The sequence below is a fragment of the Equus quagga genome, chromosome 3, assembly GCF_021613505.1.
Source record: "Equus quagga isolate Etosha38 chromosome 3, UCLA_HA_Equagga_1.0, whole genome shotgun sequence".
Classification (NCBI taxonomy): Eukaryota; Metazoa; Chordata; class Mammalia; order Perissodactyla; family Equidae; genus Equus; species Equus quagga.
Window position 1 is genome coordinate 59255230 of NC_060269.1, and position 21922 is coordinate 59277151.

The following is a 21922-nucleotide window of genomic DNA, read 5'->3' on the forward strand; positions in this document are numbered from 1 at the left end:
TATATTACTAGCCTAATGTAGAAGAAAATCATAGAATTGTCTCAACTGAGGAAAAGCAGTTATCAGGTTTCTCTAAACTAACACACACACGTCTGTGCTCACACACTTCTCTCAGAAAGATTTTGAGGGAAACTTGACGAATAGGTTTTAAAGTTTTTGAAATATGATATCCAGGAATACTTGAGACAAATCTCAGAAAGAACTGGAAGGAGAGTGTGTGTATTGGTAAGAGAATTTTAGGTACCTGTCAAGTTTAGGGAGCAACTTTGTACCCTTATCAAAGTGGTGCTTAAAGATTCAGCTCTTTTGTGAGGTAATGTAATTCTTATTACTTCCATCAAGTTACTACAGTTAAGTAATTACTCTTGAGAATGTCAATTCAGGTCAAACATTTATTGAGTAAGCACTGTCTTCAAGAGAACTGTGTTGATTACTGAGAGGGGAACAAAGGAGAACAGAACACAGTTCCTGTTTCTGAGGAGTTTATAATATCCTAGGAGAATATCATGAAGGGGGAGGGGCACTCCCTGTATGTTTATACACACACAGTGGTCCCTCTGTACTTTATACATGCCTGTAAAGTAAGAATGAACTTACCATGGGAAGGGTGACCCCACGCACAGCCCAGCTCTGACATTTTGCTTTAGCTAAGGATTGAGTTTTACTAAACCCCGTTATCTTGAGTCAAGTGTGTTTACAAAATGAGATAACCAACAAACTTGGGATACAATGGATAAAACAGAAATTTTATTTCCTAATTGTACATTTTTACAATTTAAGTAAGAGCTAAAGAGTCATCAAACATTGTGGAAATTACACACACACACACACACACATCAACTTTCAGGATAAAAATCCTAATAATTACAAAGTCCAACAGTTACTTTAGCCTTGGTTGTCTGCGGTATTCCTGGAATTAAAGTACAATTTATTTTTTTAAATAAACAAGCCAGGGGTTGGCAAACATTTTCTGTAAAGGGCCGGACGGTAAGTCTTTTAGGCATTGCATATCATAGCGTTTCTGTCACAATTATTCAACTCTGCTGTTGCAGCATGAAATTAGCCAGAGACAATATGTAAATGAATGACTGTAGCTGTGTTCCAATAAAGCTTTATTGACACTGAAATTTAACTTTTGTATACAGTCATGTACTGTATAACAATGTTTCAGTCAATGGTGGACCATGTCTACGACAGTGGTCTGGTAAGATTAGTACCATATAGCCTAAGTGTGTGGTAGGCTGTATCATCTAGATTTGTCTAAGTACACTCTATGATGTTCACACAACAATGAAATTGCCTAACAATGCATTTCTCAGAGGTATCCCTGTCACTGAGCAACACAACTGTATTCATATATCTCATCTTATTAACTTTGTTCAAGCACTTAAAAATGTAAAACCCATTTTTAGCTTGCAGGTCATACAAAAGCAGATGGTGGGCTAGTTTGGCCTGTAGGCCATAGTTGGCCAACTCTAAAGTTATGCAATAAACTATTTTTTTCATATTGTCTTTCAGTATTTTAAGATAGATTTATCTTCATAATTAAAAGTCTTGAATGTCTTCCTATTTGAAAACAGAAATGCTTTTTTTCTAGCTTCCTGTAACTTCCCTTTTTCTATATTGTTGGTCACTGTAGTGTTTTCATGAATCTAAGAAACTTTTTCCTTTAAAGATATCATATTATTAAACAATTTTAAGCAATAAACAGAGCTAAGATAGCTTACCAAATTAATTTGCAGGGTTTTTTCCCAGTTTTTCTCATTATTCACTCCAGCATTATTGACCAAAATGTCCAGTCTTCCAAAGTGGTCTACAACTTTTCTAAAAGTATCTAATTAAAAAAAAAGGACATTATAGACACATTCATATTTTCTACGTATACATTTAAATCATATCCTAGGCCCCAAAATGAGTTTTTATTTATCCAGTCTCATAGTGAAAATCACACTCTTAGACTGTGACTTCATGCCCTGCTTCTCCAAGTGTGTTTTGTGAGGAGCAGCGTCAACCAGCAGTACCTGGAAGCTTGTTAGAGACGGAGAATCTGTGGCCACCCCAGACCTACTGAATCAGAATCTTAACTTTAACAAGATCTGTAGATGATTTGTATGCACATTAAAGTTTTATAAGCAGTAGCTTAACAGAGTAAGCTTTGGAGAACTGAGCATCCTAAGCTAAGAGCTCTTGCAAGTCTGCTTGGGCAGCCAACATCTCTCTGTCTAAGAAGTTACTGAAACTCTGTGGCTTAGACTATGACAAACATCCTTTTTTTAATGAGCCCTTGATAAAGTGTTATATTAAACACAGTCTTCTTGTGTATTCCATTATGACCATTTCAGGGAGTTTTGATATCCTAGTAAATAAAAGTGTACTTTTCATTCAGTTGATTTTATTTGATTACTGCAATTTTAATGTTTACTATTTCATTATCTTTCTATTATTACTACTCTATATAGCTAGTTTGTATAAAAACTATGTTCACAGGGTAAAGGTTGCATAGATTCTGAGGCCTGAAGGTCACTCATTACATTGTCCAACCACATATCCAGTCCTTGCAAATCCTTCTTAGCCAGTTCATAGTGGGCTTTACCATTTTTGTATTGAGAAACATTATTTCTCAGAGCAGACTTTCACACAGTTCTTTTGATTTAAACGTGCTTCCCTGGGCCTTTGAACCATTGGTTCTAGTTCTATTCCTTGAGACTTTAGATAACAATTGTGGTTGTTTTTCCAAATGAGACAAACGTGTTCTCAGGTTTGGGGCCAACACATGAATTCCTTGAAAAAAGCAGATCCACACTAACTTTATCTTGATTGATGTAAAATCATAGAATTATTAACAATCGCTAGACATAGTGAGAAGGGCATGGATTAATCAGTTCCCAAATGCATAAATTACTATGCAAGTTAATTGCCAAAATAATGCCAAGGCTTTCTAAAATATACCCTTCACACATCCTTTCCCATACTGGAATGGAAAACAACAAGAAAATAAAAACTGTTTACTTTTTCATGGAATTTTTAAACTGCTTTTTAAGATCTCAAATTGATTCCAGAAAAGGTCCTCCAGTAGAAAACATCTAAGGAATACTATTTGGTTTTTTTTGCATTCCATCCTAAGTATGTTCTACTCTTCAGAACTCATACCTTATAGGAAATTAGATTGTTAAGTATGCATGTTTAATTGCTTCTTTAATTTTCTTTCCTCTTTCTGGTCTCCACTGCATTCCTTCTACTCTGCCCTTACCAATATATAATACACCATCTTCTTTCTGACATAAACTGAATTCTGGGCTCAAGCGACTAACAATCCAGCTCTTGCTGACATTTATACGCTGTGGTACTCTTTATAATTTACCTAAACTCTCTGTGTTGCATTTTTTTCATTTGTAAAATGAGTTATGTCTAGATTAGCTCCAAGAACCTTTTCACCTCTGTATTTTTATTGATTTCAATGAAGTCTCCCTTGGCCACATGTCTAAATAGCTGAAAAAGCTGCAGGCAGCATTAAATCCTGAAATTGGAAGAGTCAAGGCTGTGATTTCCTTGAATGCAAATAAAGGCTGATGTCCAGACAACATGTGGATTTCTCCTGACCAACATGAGAAATGAGTGACCTTCTTGTGGTCACTCATTATGTGTCTGAGTTGCTTCCTCCATAATCATTTATCCTTAAGGAATGTGTTTACAGCCAAGGTACTAATTTTAAACACTGGAAAGCAAAACAAGGTTAAATGCCACATATGAAACTATATAAATTCAGACAGAAACAGCTTTCAGATGATCTATACTGTTCCCTACTCTATCAGCATGGATGTGGAGATTTGAAATGACTCTACCCTTGATCCAAAATATCATGTGCAATCAACAAAACTTTATCCTCTGGCAAAAATCTGTGTTTACAGATCTCTTCTACTCGTGCTTGTAATCCATATTATAGGTCTTTATTAGCATTTTCAGATTTTAATTACATAACTTCCTTTAAAACAATTTCCCTTAACAGGAGGGTAACACTGCCTTCTAACATACAACTCATTTTTCACTCTTTTACAGAATATCCCAACATTTTCAAAGAAATTCACACTTTAGTGTTCCTTTAAGAAAAGGAGTACTAGAGTGACTCTTATGGAAGTTTTTTGGTCCCTTGATTAAAGATGTGCCTAACAATTTATTCAGTCTTTCAATAAAATTTTGTTAAATACAATTATTTTATTTTTCAATTTTTTTCCCAGAAAAAAAGGCATTTTTTCCAGGCAAATCTTTTTGGGTCTCAGACCAAATCTGTTTATTGTCTACACCAATATTGTCCCTGATATTTCAAAAGTAGATTGGTCTATTTTAGTGGAGTAGACGGAAACAGGAAAGCATTGGGGAAAGTCTGATAGAAACTTTTCTTCTATAATTCTAATGCTGCAGTACAGCTATTATTTTTAAAGTACTATCTCACAGGGGAAAAACCAGAGAGAACATCTGGTTAAAAGCATCTAGCCTATCTGTGATGATGATCCTTGATCTTGCATTCTAGTATATTTAAAAGAGAAACAAGGTCACATTTCATTGTCATCCAACTCTGTGTCTTCCAGCTTTCCGGGGGAAGCTGTTTGCCACAGTCTTTCAGCCTACTTTTAACTTTGCAAGTTCCATCTGCAATTTCAATCATTTAGTAATTACTGTAGCAGCACTGTCTTTGAATACACAAAGGAATTTTGATTACATTAAGTGCTGCCCAATGACTAAAATAAAAGAATTTCTCAAGCAGTCTTGGCTTTTCCCCCCTTAGTTTTTGTGGCTATTGGGATGTCAGTAGGAAACATAACAGTCCGAACTATCTTTTGGAGCTGAGAGGCAGCTGCTCTCCAGGAGGTAGCCCAGCTGCCTGCACCGGGGCTGGCTGGCCGGCCCGGGCTGCCTTCAGGTTGTTGCTTGCTCAGGACGTGTTCCACGTTGATGGATTGAGTCCCCTCTCTTACCTCTCAGTTGTTCCTGGTTAGCCACATCACACTGGATGAATAAAGTCTTCTGAGGTTCAAACTGTTCATCCAGCGCAGCTTTACACTTTACACCTGCTTCAAGATTGCAATCGACCAGCGCTACCTATAGACAAGAGGAGAGGAATCGAGGTCCCGCGCAGCTCGTGAAACAGACAGACGAACAGTAAATAAACAACAAGACGCTCCTCTCTTGAACCTGAAATTCGGCAATTAAAGTTCGGGTTCTCTCCCAGCCGCCTTCGAGGTGTGTTCGAAAGCGTAAGCCTTAGCAGGTTTTGGAAGTGGCAAGGTGGGCATTTCGCGCACATCCTCCCCGTCTCCCCGGGAGCCCCTCCGCTAGCGGGGCGAGTCTGGGGTGGGCAGACAAGTTTCTGCGGTCCGCTCCGCGCTTACCTTGGCGCCCTTGTGCAGCAGCTCCTCTGCAAAGGCCCTGCCGATGCCCTGCGCCGCGCCGGTCACCAGCGCCACTTTGCCGTTCACGTGCATGGTGTGGCAGCTGCTCGGGCGGTGGGCGAGCTCGGCGTCTCCGCGCGGCCGCAGCTTTTATGGCCCCCTGCGCGCGCGCGGGCAGCCCAGCTGGGCGCCCTCCTGCCAGTGGGCGGGGATGAAACTGTCAAGCCCGCGCCGGGGAACCCACGACTGTGTCACCTGGCTCGAGCGCTCCCCGGCGCCAAGCTTCGCGATCTTTGCCTTCCTGACTCGCAGCCGAGTTCTGGCTGCGTGACTTGTGGGGAGCTGGCAGGAAAAGCAAAAAGGTTATTTCTAAAACAGATTTCCCTTCAGTGCGCTAAAGACCACCCTGATCAGAGGAGGGCGGAGGAGGTACTCGGAGCTTGAATTCCTCCTCCCGCCCCGCAAGTCCTCCCCTCCCACCCGTCAAAAAAACCAAACAAACAAAAAAAGAAAATTTTAGGGATGTTGCTCTTTTGCAATCTAAGTTTTTGTCTCAATTCCCATCTCGTGGCCACTGGGGTGGGGGATGAAGGGAGTGGACGTAAGTAACACCATTGTTTTTTGCTTAGTTGTGTTGTTGACAAACTTGTACAGATATTAGAGATAAGTGAACTGTGCTTTGGCTGGAAACCCCTGAATCATATCATTTCAAGGCTGGGACTTGAGGAATCTCGTTGGCACTTATGTTTCAGATCAGTGTCAATTGTGTGTCATCTTGAGAGCGCCCCGCAGGAACTCTCATCATTTACTTGCATAGGACTTCCAGAGTCGCTGTTTCCCTGGTGAATTATTGGTTCAATGGAATGCCTACTCACTGAATCATATTAGCTTTAGAAGCTCCAAGTTAAGCGTGGCAAGAAGTTCCCTGTTTTTCAGGAACTTGAGTACAAGCTGTGTGCTGAGATGCGTTCAGTCAGGGCTATTCCGCTGACCTAGTCTTTTTTTTTTTCTTTCTTTCATGTTATCACCCGCAGGCTTCAATTTTAATTCTGTAAGCGTAATACTTGGTTGGCATTTATTTTCATGAACAAAGAAATCTAAGCACTCGGGGAGATGGAAGTCGGGCAAAAGGCTTAAACTAAGAGCAGAATGAATCCTTTGTGCCCTTTGCTGCTTACAGAAGGAGACGGGGGAAGGTGACCGGGTCAGCAAGGCAAGCCTGTTCAGGGAGCCGGGGTAAAATATATGCTGTCAGTAAGCTACTGAAGCAGAAGTCTTCAAAGTTGATTTAAAATTGTGTCTTGAAAAAGTGTTGAGAAATTAAGATAGGGAGAGAGGTTTATATTATATCAAGATAATTAAAATCATAATGTGGTAAATTGAGGGATCATATTAAAAGAGAACAGCAGAAGACAAAAAAGAAAAAGAGGAAACAAACAAAAACCCAACACCTCTAACGGCAGCACTGAACACAGAAGAAGAAAAGGAACTTTTTTTTAATCAGGAAAGAACTAACAAAAGCGGAGAAGGAACCACTGGAGTGACAGGGGAACATGTTGGGAGAGCAAAGCATTGCAGTGCATATGTGGAAAAGCCATTTCAAGAACAAAGGGGTGGTTAATAATGGAAAGTGCTCTGACAAGCACAAGGAAATGCAGGATTTCTGGTTACTTTTAATTTTTCAGGACAATAATTAGTGTGAGTAAATTTAGGAGGCACAGAAAACAAATGGCTGAAATATAAGGAGAAAATGGCTGGTGAGAAGATATGTATGGCAGGAGTTTGAGACCAACATTACATGTAAAGAAGTAGATTGGACAGTAGTTGGAAAGATTAGAAGGCAAAGAAGTTTTTCTTTTAAGAAAGAACGGATTCAGCTTGAAAGGCCAAGAGCCAATAAGAGTGAGACTAGAACAGGAAGCAGCCTGGGGGTGAGCAGGGGAGAGGTAAGGGCCCCAGCTTTGAATTCAGACAAACTGTTTGGATCTTGTGTCCTCTTCTGACCAGTGGTGTGACCTTGGACAAGTTGCTTCAGTTCTCTGTGCCTCAGATTCCTTATTAGTAAAGTAGCAGTTCCTACAAGAATTTGATGAAAATTAAATTAGGTAATGCTTATAAAGCACTATTACAGTGCCTGGCGCAAAGTAATAATGCATATTCATTTTAACTAATAACTTCTGGATTATTAATAAATAATATATGTGAGATAGAGGAAAATGTGAGAAGCAGTTTTTTTAGTACGTGGGAAGGGCTGGGATCTAGGGCACAGTTCGTACCTCTTCACCCCTTCCTTTCTTCGTTTCCACTGCCACTGTCTTGTTCAAACCCTGATACTTTCTCCTGTGAAAGTAACAGCAGTTTGCCTTCTGAATTATCTCTTAGCCCTTAAATTTCTTATACCGATTCAGTTTTCACACGTCTCCCAGTAAAGTTCTAAAACATAGCTCTGATCATGTTCAGAAGTTCTCATTTTTAAAATCCTTAAATATCTACGCTGCAGGGCATCGCATAGGAGGCGATCCCTGCCCTGTCTCTTTCTGTGGCCCCTCTTTACACTCCAGGCAGCCGCGCTGGTTCAAACCTAGCCCACTCTCCAAACCTCAGGCCTTTGCGAAACAATATCTGCTCACTACGTGTACTTCCCCTCCCACTTTCTTCATCCATCTTCCAACTCAGCCACGAAAACTCTACCGTGGAAACACCAATCACATTATTCTAATTGCTTTACTATTTTTGAGTGTCTTCAAGGAAAACTGTCTTTTTCTCTGAACATCTCCAGCATCAGCAAAGGGCCACTCAAAATGGGTGCTTGACATGCTCAATGAAGAAAAGTACAGATAAACATGAGATATGTGCTCCGGAGAAGATGGAAAATTTGAACGTGATGGTGACATTTCCCATAAACTGTGATTAACTTTTGTTTATTTATTTATTTATTTTTGTGAGAAAGATTGTCACTGAGCTAACATCTGTGCCCATCTTCTTCTGTTTCATATGAGATGCCACCACAGCGTGGCTTGAAGAGCAGTGCTGGGTCCGCACCCAGGATCTGAACCTGCGAACCTGGGGCCGTCAAAGGGGAGTGCATGAACTTAGCCACTATGCCATGGGCCAGCCCCTGTGATTACCTTTTTACACAACTTAAAAGTAAGCCTGGAAAGATACATTGGTAGGATATTTTTGAATAAGAATGTTTTCATATTTTATCATGTTTTATTTTAAATGTACATTTCAACTTAAAAATATCTACAGGATATTATATATAGTATATTCTAAAACCAGAAAAGCACTCTTTACCCAGTAAACACATCCCCACTCCTCTGTGGTTTACATTTGTGGATTTACATTTCTCAGCTTCTATAGCATTATTTAGCTTTATTTACATTAGCTATATAATTCTATTGTCAGTATAATTTGAATAATTAATAACATAATTCTTAGCTAAAACTAAGTTAAATCTGAAACAATCATTGATATAATTTTGTGAAAGCATTCCTATTTATAGGTTATATTTTATTTAGTTTTTTGAACAAAATTCTCTTGAAAACAAAACATGATGCAAAATTAAGTAACAATCAATTAAACGGGATGATGTTGCCTTTAATGCAATTGCAGGTATTGGATATTGAACATTTACTCAGGGGTAGGCGTCCCGTAAAGGCTAAAAGCACAGCCTCTGGAATCAGACTGCCTGGGTCTGAATTCAGCTCCACCACCTACTAGCTGTGTGAGCTTGAGCAAGTTACTTAACTTCTCTGAGTCTCAGCTTCCTCCTCAGTTAAATGAGGATGGTAATAGTACCTACTTCATAAAGTTGTTGTGAAGACTCTACTGAGTTAAATAAATTCAAGTCAAGTGCTTAAACCTGTGCCTGGCACACAGCAAGTGTTAGATAAATGCTATTATCACTAAGCACTATACAGGTATAATTGCATTTATTATTTACAACCAAACTGTGAGGTAGTTATTATTGTAGTCATTTTACAAATGAGGAAAACAGGTTTGGGGAGGGTACGGAATTTGGCCAAGGTCACTTATCTAGAAATTGAAGGAGGTGGCTTTGACTCAAGGTGTGGCTGACTCCTCAATGATACTTTTTTTTTTAATCAAACTTTTTATTTTGAGATAATTGTAACTGAGCAGTACTTTTGGCCGTGATTGAATAGTGATTTCTGTAAGAAAAATAAGTTAAAAATAGACTGAAATTCAAATCAGAATCCCTTGACCAAATATATATTTTCATACACACACCAGTCTTTGTTGGCTCAGTTCTGACCTGTTAGGACAGGCCAGTCCTAACTTGATTTTCCTTCATCCCGTGCCCAGGGTGAGCACAGACATCCCAAGATGCACCTCATCACAGGCTCCAGCTTAGACAGAGGCAGATATGTGTTTAACTTTTAAATGATCATATATAAATCAATAAAGAAATGGGCTTTCCTTTATTGAAACCAAAAGGTCCTGCTGAAATAAGGCTGTTTCTGCTAATATTAGGGTCAAGGATTCTTGCCTTGGCTTTGCCTCTGCAAGCTACAATCGAGTAGCTGACTGTTTTTGTGTATCTGCTGTGTTCTTGTTCTTTTGTATATTATCTCACTGAATTTGTTTACCAATCTTGCAATGTAAATATTTTTAATTTTGCTTTACAGATGAAGAAACTGAGGCTCATGGAAGAGAAGTGACCTGTCCCTAGGTCACACTCTGAAATTTAGCAACAAACCAGCATTCAAACCCAAGTTGCATAGCTCCAAAGCCTTTGCTCTTTCCACCACATCCAGCTTTCTTCCACAAATCTGTGTTCAAGCACAGACTCTTCCTGTTTGCTGATTGTGTAATCTTGGGCTGGTTAATAAACCTCTGTGGTCTGAGTTTCCTGAGCTGTTAAGCGGGGAATCAGCTGACATTCTATGAAGCACTCAGTACAGTGCCTGGCACATATTTGGTGATCAGTGAATTATTATTATTAGGTTCTTTCTTAATGTTCACATTTATTTCTAGATTTAGAGATAAAGACTTGGTTAAAATTAGAAAAACATGATGATAAGGATAGATTTTCAGCTCCAGAATACAGATGAGCTCTTTCTAACTTTCATAGTGTATTAGTTGGCCAGGGCTAACAACAGGAGTTTATTTTTTCTCAGTTCTGGAGACCAGAAGTCCAAGATCAAGATGTTGGCAGGATTAGTTTCTCCTGAGGCCTCTCTCCTTGGCTTGCAGATAGCCACCTTCTCCCTGTGTCCTCACCTGGTCTTTCCTCTTTGCATGATCCCGTGGTGTCCCCCCTTCAAATTCCCTTGTCTTATGAGGACACCAGTCAAATTGGATTAGGGCCCACCCTAATGGCCTCATTTTAACTTCATCACATCTTTAAAGGCCCTTTCTCCAGACACAGTCACATTCTGACGTGCTGGGGGTTAGGGCTTCAACAGATATATTGTGGGGAGGGAGCACAATTCAGCCCATAGCAGATTGGTTTTCCAATTTGGAAATGGAAGTCTGTTTATTGACTAAACTATATTGGGGAATCTTGTAGATGCGTTAAGGATGGAGCCAGTCTTGTGACATGCAATTGACAAGGCATCACATATACTCATGAATGGTAAGACCTGGAAGGCAGGGGAAATGGGAGAAGAATGATCAAGGTTGCACCTTCACAGTGCTCACATGTCAGTGGTCTGTGACAGGGAGGAAGAAAAAACGAAATTCTTCTCTTGCAGGTGACCTGAGGATTGAGAGGGAGGAAGCTCTGAATAATTGCTACACCATGTACTCCAATATTGGCAGGCATCAGTTGTAAACAACTGTGCTAAAGTAACTTCTACTTAATGTTTTATGCTTATGTGGTTTGTATGATTTATTTTAACAAATGTTTTTGGGCACCAAAGATATGCCCTGCATTAGGACATGGGGCCCTGCGGTAAATAAGACAAATGGTCCCACCCCAATGGAGATTATAACCTAACCTGGCTGGGGAACAGAAAATAATTTGGACACAGGCAGGTGGATGGGAGCACAGGTCAGAGGGACTTAACACAGTGAGGTGGGGGTGAGGAGAGACAAGTCTCCTGCAGGAAGTGTTGTTTCTCCTGAAATCTGGCAGAAGTTTAGGAGTAGTCCAGAGAGCAGGGGAAGGTGTAGTGCAAACAGGGATCTGAAATTTCTAGGGTCTAGAAGAAAGGGAAAGCGCTGTGTATTTGAACAGTTAAAAGAAAAACTAGAGCTTGGGATGGTGGTGGAAAATGAGAGAATGGCAGGCGATGAGGCTGGAGAAAAAGGCAAGAGCCAGACCACTAAGAACCTTTTCAGCCATGAAATGGGCTTCAGATCTCCCTCTCAGACAATAGCAAGTCGCTGAATGGCTTTACAAACCAGAATGACCCCTCAGATTTGGGTGTTTGAACGATTATCTTAGTCGCACTCGGAGAATGAATTGTAGTCAGGGGCAAGGGAAGCAGATCAACTGTATTCCTCGTATTTTATTGTTACAGAATCTACGGGTTTGGGAAGAACAAAGGAATTCGAGTGGCTCTGGTGAGGACAGCAAGGGAGTGGAAGGCTCCATCATGACGCCAACCACAAGAATCCGCGTGACAGGACAGAATCAAGGCGAAGAATGTCAGTGAAACCTCTGGTGACAGTCACCAGTTCACATTTGCATCAGATTCTTTTCTGCTTTTGAGTTTGTAGTAGTCTGCATAATAATGAAAAAAGAAAACGTGTAGAATGCTGGATGTTAAGGCTTGTACATTTGGTTTTTAAATTTGGGGGGGGAAACTTTTTTTGTACTTGGCTGAACTGTTTTATCTCTGGGAGGTTATTATTCTTCCTGGACTTTTGGGTAGTGTCCTAGAAAAGCTTTTAGGACTGGCTCATTTTTCTATTTAACAATTTAACTGTCTTGGTCAGAGAAGAGTAATCGGCTTAGTCTTTTTGCATTTCACAGTATGATGGGGAGAATGAAATACAAATTTCCTGCATTTAAGGGCTTCCCTGTAGTTTTTAGACCCTCCCGTTGCACAGTGGAGAGAACAACTTCATTCATTCTTGTGGTTATCCAATAGGAGGTCTTATCAGACGGGAGGACTTCTGGAGGGTCCCAGCAAAATTGATCTAAGCCTCAGTACACTCAAATGTACAACTGAATCCCTCCGTGGAGGAAAGATTTAAAGAGTCTAGAAAGTGCATGTATTGCTAATGTGCCATTAGTGATTCGAGATTTTTTTCAGCTGAGGTTAAAACAGGCCCTGTTCTTAGGGATCTAACAAAAGAGGACAACTTTCAGAAGCCCACTGCCTAGATTCTGAAAAGCCTCTTTTAATATAAGATTTTCCAAGTTTCATAAATTCTTAGAGTTTTTAAGGTAGTCAATTTAATAACCTTTATAAATTAAGGTCAAAAAACATTAATCAGTGAATCTACTTTTGTTCTGAGAGTTAGAATACACAGCAGAAACCAGATTCAGAAACTTCTAGGAACTGTGACTTGGAAGTCAGGAGAATTTGCCCCGGTATTGGCTGATGTGCATGAGCTGTACGGGCATAGGCAAATCACATCCTGAGTTTTCTCCTCTGCAACATTGGGGCTTGAATAAATTGGAGAGCTCCTCCAAGGGCCCTGGTTGCCCGCACTTCCCGATCCCCTGCTTCCTTCCTCCTCTCTCTCTCTCTTTTCTCCTCTTCCCCTCATGTGCTTTCTAAACCGGACTTAGAATTCCTTACAAATAGGAAACCAAGAATGGGAGTAGGACAGGAAAGAACTGCTTGTTCTAGGGGAGCCCTCTCTGTGTGACGGTGCAGGACTCAACTCCCAGAGCCACTTGAGCCCTGGCTAAGGTGGGAAATGAGAGAAGCCAACGTGGATGGCGAGACAGAGGAGGGTAGAGCCAAGAACATAGCTTGCAACGGTTCACACCTGTCCATCCCCCTTATCACGTGCTCTAAGCTCTTGAACTATTGCTGAAGACCATTGCAGCTTTACAACAACATAGTTATAACAAAGAAAAACATACAAAGGCTGGATATAACATTTGCTAATACTCTGCAATTTGCAATGTATGTCTCTGTCATATTGGATCAAATAACACTAACAGTAGCAAATAATATATGTTAGAATATGTCATGTGAACAGGCCATCTTTATGTCAGAGGGCTACGAATAGACACATTTATTTCAAGTGGGGACAATTAAGTTAACTTTTAGGATGAAAAAAATACTCAAGTTACTGTCATTGATCTTGAGCTGTCTTGTATTTATGAATCTCATTCCTCTAGATGATCTAAAAATAATAAGTAACATTAGCTTAGTGCTTTAGAATTTATTGAGTACATTTCGTGAACATTCTCTCATTTATTTGGGAACACACTAGAACTTCTGGGGCTATATCTGATCAAAGCAGCCTTTTACCCTTTCATTTGCCCTTTGACTCACATAAGGCCACAAGTATTTGGGGAAGTTAGGGCAAGGGTATTTTTACAGATGCTCCTTTTTTAAAAAAAGTTATTGCTTGTTCAATTTTGTTTTTAAATATATTTGGATATATAGCAATAACTCAAAGTATCAAGCTTTTTAATTGAATCCTGACACTGAAGTTGTCTTTTCAAGACTTTTGCTTTTGTGTAAATATCCTAGCTTGCTTTCACTCACCTTTGGAATTTACGTTTCCTAATTGCTATCAACGTTTTAACTTACAAAGGTTGGACCTTACATTGTGCTGTGTAAATAACATACAAGCTAAAGGTAGAAAAATCCCTAATGATGGGCCCTATGGTTTTTAACCCTAACTATGCAGGTAACCTAGGCATCATGTGGAATGGCGGGCAATAGTTTGTCTTAGAAAGAGTATGAGAGAGAAGAGGGAGACAGAGACTGACTGAAAGGGTGGAAGAAAGGACGGAAGGGCAACACTAGCACAAGATTCCTGAACATGTGTCTCAGTCCCTTGCTTGGGAATCAAGTCTCCTTCTGCTCTGAAGCACAGTGACTGTCCAGGAAGGGCAGCCCTAAGTAATGGTAGCCATGGCAAGTGACTGGCTTGATAGTCAGATAAAATCAGTTTGTCTTCCCACTAACCCACTATGAAGGAAGATTCAGTCTTTGCTGTTTCTGTGTGTGGAGAGACTAGCACTATTGACAAACTTCTTTAAGACCAGACTCTGGGAATTTGCCTGATCTAGTTTTTGGAGGCAGTGCAGACTTGAATAAAGAAAGGAAAAAGATATCCCTTTCCCCTATATTTCTCATCTATTTATCTCACTATTTCTCATTTTCCTTAGCTAAACTAGAATGGAAGCTCACTAATCCAGTTTCTTCTTTTTTATCTCTCCTCAACGTTATGGGTAACTTTAGGCAAAATATGCAAATTTTGCATAATAGTTTTTTCTCCCACTAAAAAATGTTTCTGGCTACACACCCTTTAAATAATTTATAGGGATTTTGTCAGGATTAATGAGGTAATAGATTATGGCAGGTGACTATACTTATTCCAAAGAATACACTACTACGTCTGTTTAGCATTCATTGATTTTTTTAGGGAGTCATTAGTTTATTAATCTCTGCCAGAGAGCAGAACAGCAGTGCCTTTGGGTCCTATTATTTGGGGAGTTAAAATGACAGTAGTATTCCTGCCATCATGGAGCTCACCTCTTGTTGAAGGAGACAGAAAAATAATTATTGCATGTAGTGATAAGTGATACAAAAACAATAAAACAGAATTGGGGTAGAGTGACATGTGTAGGGGAGGAGGATGCATTCCATGAGACCCAGGGGTGAAGAGGGGCCTCTGAGGAAGTGATATTGGAGTTGAGAATGGAATAAGCAAGAGCCAGCTATATGAAGATGGGAAGAAAAATGAAAAGAAAGGAATAAGATTTGAAGAAGAGTTTTATGAAGGTCAAAGTCTTTAATGCACTGAGATTTCTAAATCATGGAGAGGGTAAGGTGTGAAAATAAGTGAAACAAAACAAAACAACAACTATGTACATGGAGAGGAGATATAGTAGCTGATGGAACAGGCGATAGTGAAAACTTGAGTATCCATAGCTTCTATGATGCTATTTTGTTTGTAGTCTTCTTTATCCAGAAGAATGTTATCTGAACTAGAAAGAACAAAACAGACCTAGTCTTAAGATCACAAGAGATTTAGAAGATTGAAAGGCATCACCTGGGTACTTTTAAAATGAGTTTATTAATCCAAACAAATGACATTCTTCAATGTCTAAGCATTTTCTTTTGTGATTGAAGAGCTGCTGTGAACAAACTTGGAGGAGAATGTGACAGGCGCCAGAAGGCCAGAAATTCACAAATGGCTTTGTTTTCAAAAAACAAGTCAAGATGAGGGTAGGGGAGGTGGGGTTGAGGAAAAAGTTAGCATAGATAAATTCCAGAAATTGCAGAGGGAGGACTTTGATGTCTACCTCCAGCATAATTCTATGCTTGAATATTGAACCAATTATTTTCAAGCTCTTAGTGAGGCAAGATGGTTACCACTAGGATCCAGCCTGGGTTTAATAAGAATTTCTCATGTTAAACTAACCTAATACAATTTCCAGATTGAAAAGTCAAGTAGGCAAAATAATTCTAGATTTGAGAAAGGCATGTGAGCAAAAAGTATGGTTTAATAACTTGCTTTTTAAAGTTAACATTTTGCACATTTCATCCAGTTTCAAAAAATACAAAACAACATTAGAAATGGCAAATGTCTTGCTGATAGTCATGTGTCATAGAATTTCGTTAATAGTTCTCTCTCACTCTTTCTTTTTAGAAATTTACATTTCAAGTGAAATGCATAATGTAAATGCCAAACAAAAAATGTTCTTAGTAAACGGAATATCCATTTTTTAAAAATAAGATAGCAAATTCCAAATTTGCCTTTGAAGAGTACGGGATAGGATAAATCTATTAATAATTATATAGTTATATTTACATCAGGTAGAATGGTATGTGACCCTGTGAAACACTGAGTTTATTCATTCTTTGAAAGTGAAAACATACTGACAAGATGCGGAGTTAAATCTTCACTCTGTTATAAATAAAATTAGGTACAGAGGTGCAATCTGTCAATTGTGCTAGTCATCTGTAATGTTATACGTGTGATTTATGAGTGAGTTCACTTGATTAGATTTTAAATTACTTTTTACTTTGAAATAATATCAACCTTAAAGAAACGTCCAAAGAATAGTACAAGGGGCTTTTTTCCTCAGACCCATTTGCGAGTAAGTTGTTGACGTGATGCCCATCATCCCCAAATATTTTAGGCCAACAAGCAGGGACATTCTCCTACGTAACTACAGTATAACCATCATAATTAGAGTCTAATAGGGCTAAGGTATAATGGATCAGTTGCAGAATAATGCCAGAAAATGCTTTTCCTGTTACTCCAATTTACAATTACTATTTTGTTATTATTACTATTATTATCAATTATAGCTTTATCAATGTTTTGGTGCATATAAATTTGTAATTTCTTTTTTGATTATATTTTGAAGATACATATTTTAAATGTCTTTCTGACCTATTAAATTCATGTGATCTACAAAGAAAATATAATTAACTGAATATTGATGGTTTGAATTTACTGCCACTGACAAAATATTGCCAATATATGCATGACTTTGCTAACAATATGCAACAAAATGTTCACATTTAAACACATAAATAAATCAATCTTACTTGTATTTATATAACAATGTAACCCATAAAAAAGTATATGTATTTTACTAATTTTATAATTTTGTCCATGGCAGGTGAAGTTATTCATAAGATATGTAAAAATTTGGCACATGAATTGAAATGCGTTTGTTAACCTATTTTAACATCATTGTAAATGACAAAATATTATTCCGTTGAAGGACTACACCAACATAACTTTATTTATAATATCCTATTGTTGAGCATTTAGGGTATTTGCATTTTTACGTTTTTCTTTTTTAATTTTCTAATTATTTCCTTAGGTTAAATTCTTAAAAGTAAAATTTCTGGGTTAAAAAGATTTGCCAGATTAAACTTCAGAAAATGTGACACAAATGTGTATTCCTACCAACTGGTATAAGACTGACCATTTTTCTACTAACTACCTAATGCTGTTGTACTTTTAATTCTTTGCTAAATGTGGACAAGCAAAATTAAATAGTTCTTTTTATTTGAATTTCTGTATCTTTATTGCTAATGAGGTTGGATATTTTTCATGTGCTTGTTAGTCAGTTCTAGTTTTCCTATTCTGTGAATTGTCAACTCATTCCCCTTATCCATTTTTTGTCATATTTTAAAATATTTTCATTTTGTGTGATAGTTACTAAAGTTATGAAATTACATTTTAGAAATGCATTCTGAGGAGGTTATGCGTTAAATGACGTGATGTCTGAGATTATAAGTAAAATAGCCCAGTAATGTGGTGGAGACTAATGGCACAAGAATGACCATGAGATGATAGATAATGGAAGATTGGGGAAGACTTCATGGACCTTCATAGCGCATTCCTCTCCATTTCTATATTCATATGGAAACATCTATTCCCAAGGTAGGATATGTTCTTGTATCAATAATTTTATGTGTCACCATGGATGGATTAAAAAGACCAAGAAGAAAAATTTTGTTTCAAGGGTTTAAGCATGTATCAAAACATCAAATTGTACACTGCAAATATGCAGCTTTATTTGTAATAGTCAAAAATCAGATAGCCCAAATGTCTATTAACAGATGAATGGATAAACAAATAGCGTTATATCCACATGGCAGAGTACTCCTCAGCAATAAAAAGAATGAACTATTTGCATAAGTAACATTTAAGAATCTTAAAATAATTATGCAGCATGAAGGAAACTAGAATTAAAAAAGGAAACACTTTATGATTCCAATCATATAAAATTCTAGAAAATACAAACTAACTTATTGTCAAAGAAAGTAAATAAACGATCACCTAGAGGGCTTGTGAGGGCAGGGAGAGATTATAAAAGGGGACAAGGTAAATATAGGGGTGATGCCTGTGTTCATTAACATGATTATGATGGTTTCGTGGGCTTATATGTATGTCAAAACTAATCCATTGCACACTTTAAATATGCGCAGTTTATAGCATGTCAGTTATACCTCAATACAACTTTCTAAAAATTGGTTCAAATAAAGTCCAGTTCTACTATTTTTCAGAAACTGGAAGGTTTGGCAACCCTCTATTGATTTGACCATCTCTGTCTTCATGCCTTGGGAAGGGCAGCCCTCCATCAGTGGCAGGAAATGTTGTCAAGCAAGAAAGCCCGTTTCTGTCTGAGTCAACAAAAACTCTAGCTGAGTAATAAAAGTCACAGTCCTGGACTATGGGATTTCCCTTTTCTCTATTTTCATTTTCTTGATTGTGTATCAATGGCCTTGAGATGAACAATCCAGGGCTATAGGAGTAAACAAACTCTATTTTCTCTGATGATGAGCTCAACTCCAGGAAAACCATGGGTATGAAATATGTACTCTCATCTCATGTAGCCATAGCTACTGAAACAGCTGTGGATACACTTTCAGAAGAGGCACATTCTATCTAGTTTGGTGCAGTCTCCTCCAGACCCTATTAATCACACACAGTGTTTCTGTACCAATTATGGTTTCAGCCTGGCCCCTGTAGTCTTACCACAGGTGACACTAGCAAACTGAATTCTGGACATCAGAGCTCATGGGTTCCTTTGCAGCTTCCCCTCAATAGTACTGCACATTATGTGACATCCTCTGGGAAAAAGGGAATCAATTCATCCTTCTCCCCAAACCACTGGAGGTTGTCATAACACCACCCCTGTCTTTGACCTCTGGACCCAAAAAAATACTACTATCTGGGCCACCAAATAGGACCATGAAGAGCTGTAGTCTTTCCTAGGTGGCCTTCGTCAGCATTGCAAATTTGACCCAAACTGGAAGAAGATAAAATTCTTTGCAAATTGCCAGCAATAACTAGACTGGGTCTTCTTGGCCAAATTTGGGTCAGGACCATGCCCTAACTAGTCAGAGAGGAGGGAGTGAGGCCCCCCGATAAGGGCTTAGACTCATCATAATTTTCTCCAGGGAATGGGAGGAAGAGAAGAAACATCTACCTTCCCTTATTACACTGGGGTGACTAATAGACACGGCGGGGACCAGCCAGGTGGTAGAGATGAAATGGCTTATGGCACAGAAACCGACAGTGACATAAATCTGGCAAGGTTCCTGGCCTGGGCAGGTTAAACGTACAATGCAGCTCGTTAAAGCTTCCCAAAGTCCCAGAAGTAGTGGAGGATCTCTGCACTACGTATGTTCAGATACATGGGGTTCAATTCAGGTAAATGGCCCCCTCACAAAGGATCTCTGCCAGTGTTGTTTTACTGAATAAGGAGCCCTTTCTCCAGTGTGAACTCTCTGGTGTTGAACAAGGTCAGATACGAGGGTAAAGAATTTTCCACATTCATTGCACTTATGAGGACTTTCTCACATGTGAACTCTCCAGTATTGAATAGGGCCAGGGCTTTTTCTAAAGGATTTTGCACACTTGTCACACTCATGAGGCCTTGCTTCAGAGTGTGAACCCTTTGGTGATTACTCAGGATGGAGCTTGGGCTAAAAGATTTCCCACATTCGCTGTACTGGTAAGCCGTGTCTCCAATGTGACAAGTAATGTTGGAGCTTTGGCTAAAGAATTTCCCTCACTCATGAGGCCTTTCCTCCATTCTGAATTCACTGATGCTGAATAAGTTTGTATTTGCAACTGAAAGTTTTCCTGAATTCAATGCATTGATAATGACTTTTTCTGCTATAAAGGGACTCTCCGCACTTGGTGCCGCAGTGTGACTTCAAGTAGGGGTGCTGGTGCTAGAGAAGGCCAGTGTTGCCAGGGGAAGTCCTCCCCAACTTCCCCAATGGTGAAGGGCAGTCCGTCACAAAGGAGGCCCTGTCCATATCCTTTCTCTACTGGGCTCCTTCTGGTGCCAGTGCAAGTTTTCACTGAGCCAGAATCATCTCCCACATACCTCACAAGTGTAGGATTTCTGTGCTCAGCCAGGTACAAAGTGTCTTTCACTACCAGGACGCATATCTCACAGGGACAAGCCTTTGAGATGGATGGACCTGGCTGTGCTGTCCTATCTTGTGACATTTTCCTACCTAAACACTCTGTACAGAAGATGCCTCCTCATCCCCTGCTCTATACCAACGAGCCGGAGAGGTTACAGGTGCAAAGTTCTCCAGCATCATGTGGTACTGTTGTCTCAGAGCCTCATCAAATAAACCCCATTCCCCACAGGAGAGGTCATTAAATGTTGGCCATGTCCTTAAAGGTTACACTGAGGCAGCTTTTGCTATGAGAGCCTATGGATGCAACAGGCTGTTAGCTGTGTCAACCAGAGAGGGAACATTGGAACTGGAACTTTTGTCATCAGCTGGCCTGGAAGTGGACACCCCACAGGGGGACCCAACCCTCAGACCCATCTCTGTGCAGTAGGGACAATGCCTCCCTTTGGGCTTCCCACCCTCATCACTAGAAGGCAGACTCAGTGTCTGGTGATTATGATGAACCCTTATACATTTTCTAAAAAGTGTTTTTATTAATGATTTATAAGAACATAATGGATAAATCTGTGGGCTTTGAAGTTAGTTATATAGCTTGTGTTCAGATTCCGGCATTGCTACTTATTCTATGAATTTAAGCAAGTTATTTCATCTTTCTGAATCTCAGGTTCTTCATGTAAAAAGGAATATAAAAATATCGTATACAAGGGCCGGCCTGGTAGTGTAGCAGTTAAGTTCACGCACTCTGCTTTGGCATCCCAGGGTTCGCCAGTTCAGATCCTGGGTGGGGACTTATGCACTGCTTATCAAGCCATGCTGTGGCAGCATTCCACATATAAAATAGAGGAAGATGGGCACAGATGTTAACTCAGGGCCAATCTTCCTCAGCAAAAAAGAGGAGGATTGGCAGCAGATGTTAGCTCAGGGCTAACCTTCCTCAAAAAAATAAAAAAAATAAAATAATGTATACAAAGGTGTAGTAGTGAATAAACGAGGGAATGGGGGTAAAGCACTTAGTCTGATGTCTGACATATTAAACATACAATAAAAATTAGTAAATAAAAATTAGTATTTTTATTAAAAGTCATATATGTTACAATAAGATTGCTTCTGAAAGCCATTGCAATTTTTAAATTTCGTAAGAGCACATTTGAAGTCCTCTGAAGAATGCATAAAAAAGTATACATGTTGCAATTTTTTCTTTTCAATTTTCAAATTAAAAGTTTAGAGAAATCTAGCAGGGACTCCGAGTTTGTGGATTTGTCAGAGATATTAAAATGAAAGAACAACATATTTCAATTCAACTACTTTACATATCTAGTGTGCTTGTCTTTAAACAACATTAAAAATTGGAAAGATGATTAAGGAACTGAAAATGTAGGGGCAAACTCTAGAGTTTCCTTGATTTATAGAATAATTATTTTAAATCCTGAATCACTTAAGAAAGAGGGGATCTAACATGTAGGGCTAAATCCTTACAGCAATTGTTTGTGGTATTAAGTGCATATAACATGTGAATGTGGA

General features: G+C 39.1%; 1 protein-coding gene across 1 annotated transcript in view; it reads right to left on the reverse strand.

Annotated features, from left to right (window-relative positions):
- The window catches only part of HPGD (15-hydroxyprostaglandin dehydrogenase), a 30000-nt gene extending 24249 nt beyond the window's left edge, over positions 1–5751 (reverse strand). Inside the window, exons 1-3 of the mRNA XM_046657299.1 lie at positions 5388–5751; positions 4974–5097; positions 1728–1834 (exon numbers count right to left, since the gene is read on the reverse strand). Coding sequence (XP_046513255.1) covers positions 1728–1834; positions 4974–5097; positions 5388–5480 — 324 coding nt within the window. The 5' untranslated portion in view covers positions 5481–5751. The remainder of the gene's footprint in view (positions 1–1727; positions 1835–4973; positions 5098–5387) is intronic.
- Positions 5752–21922: the final 16171 nt, after the last annotated feature.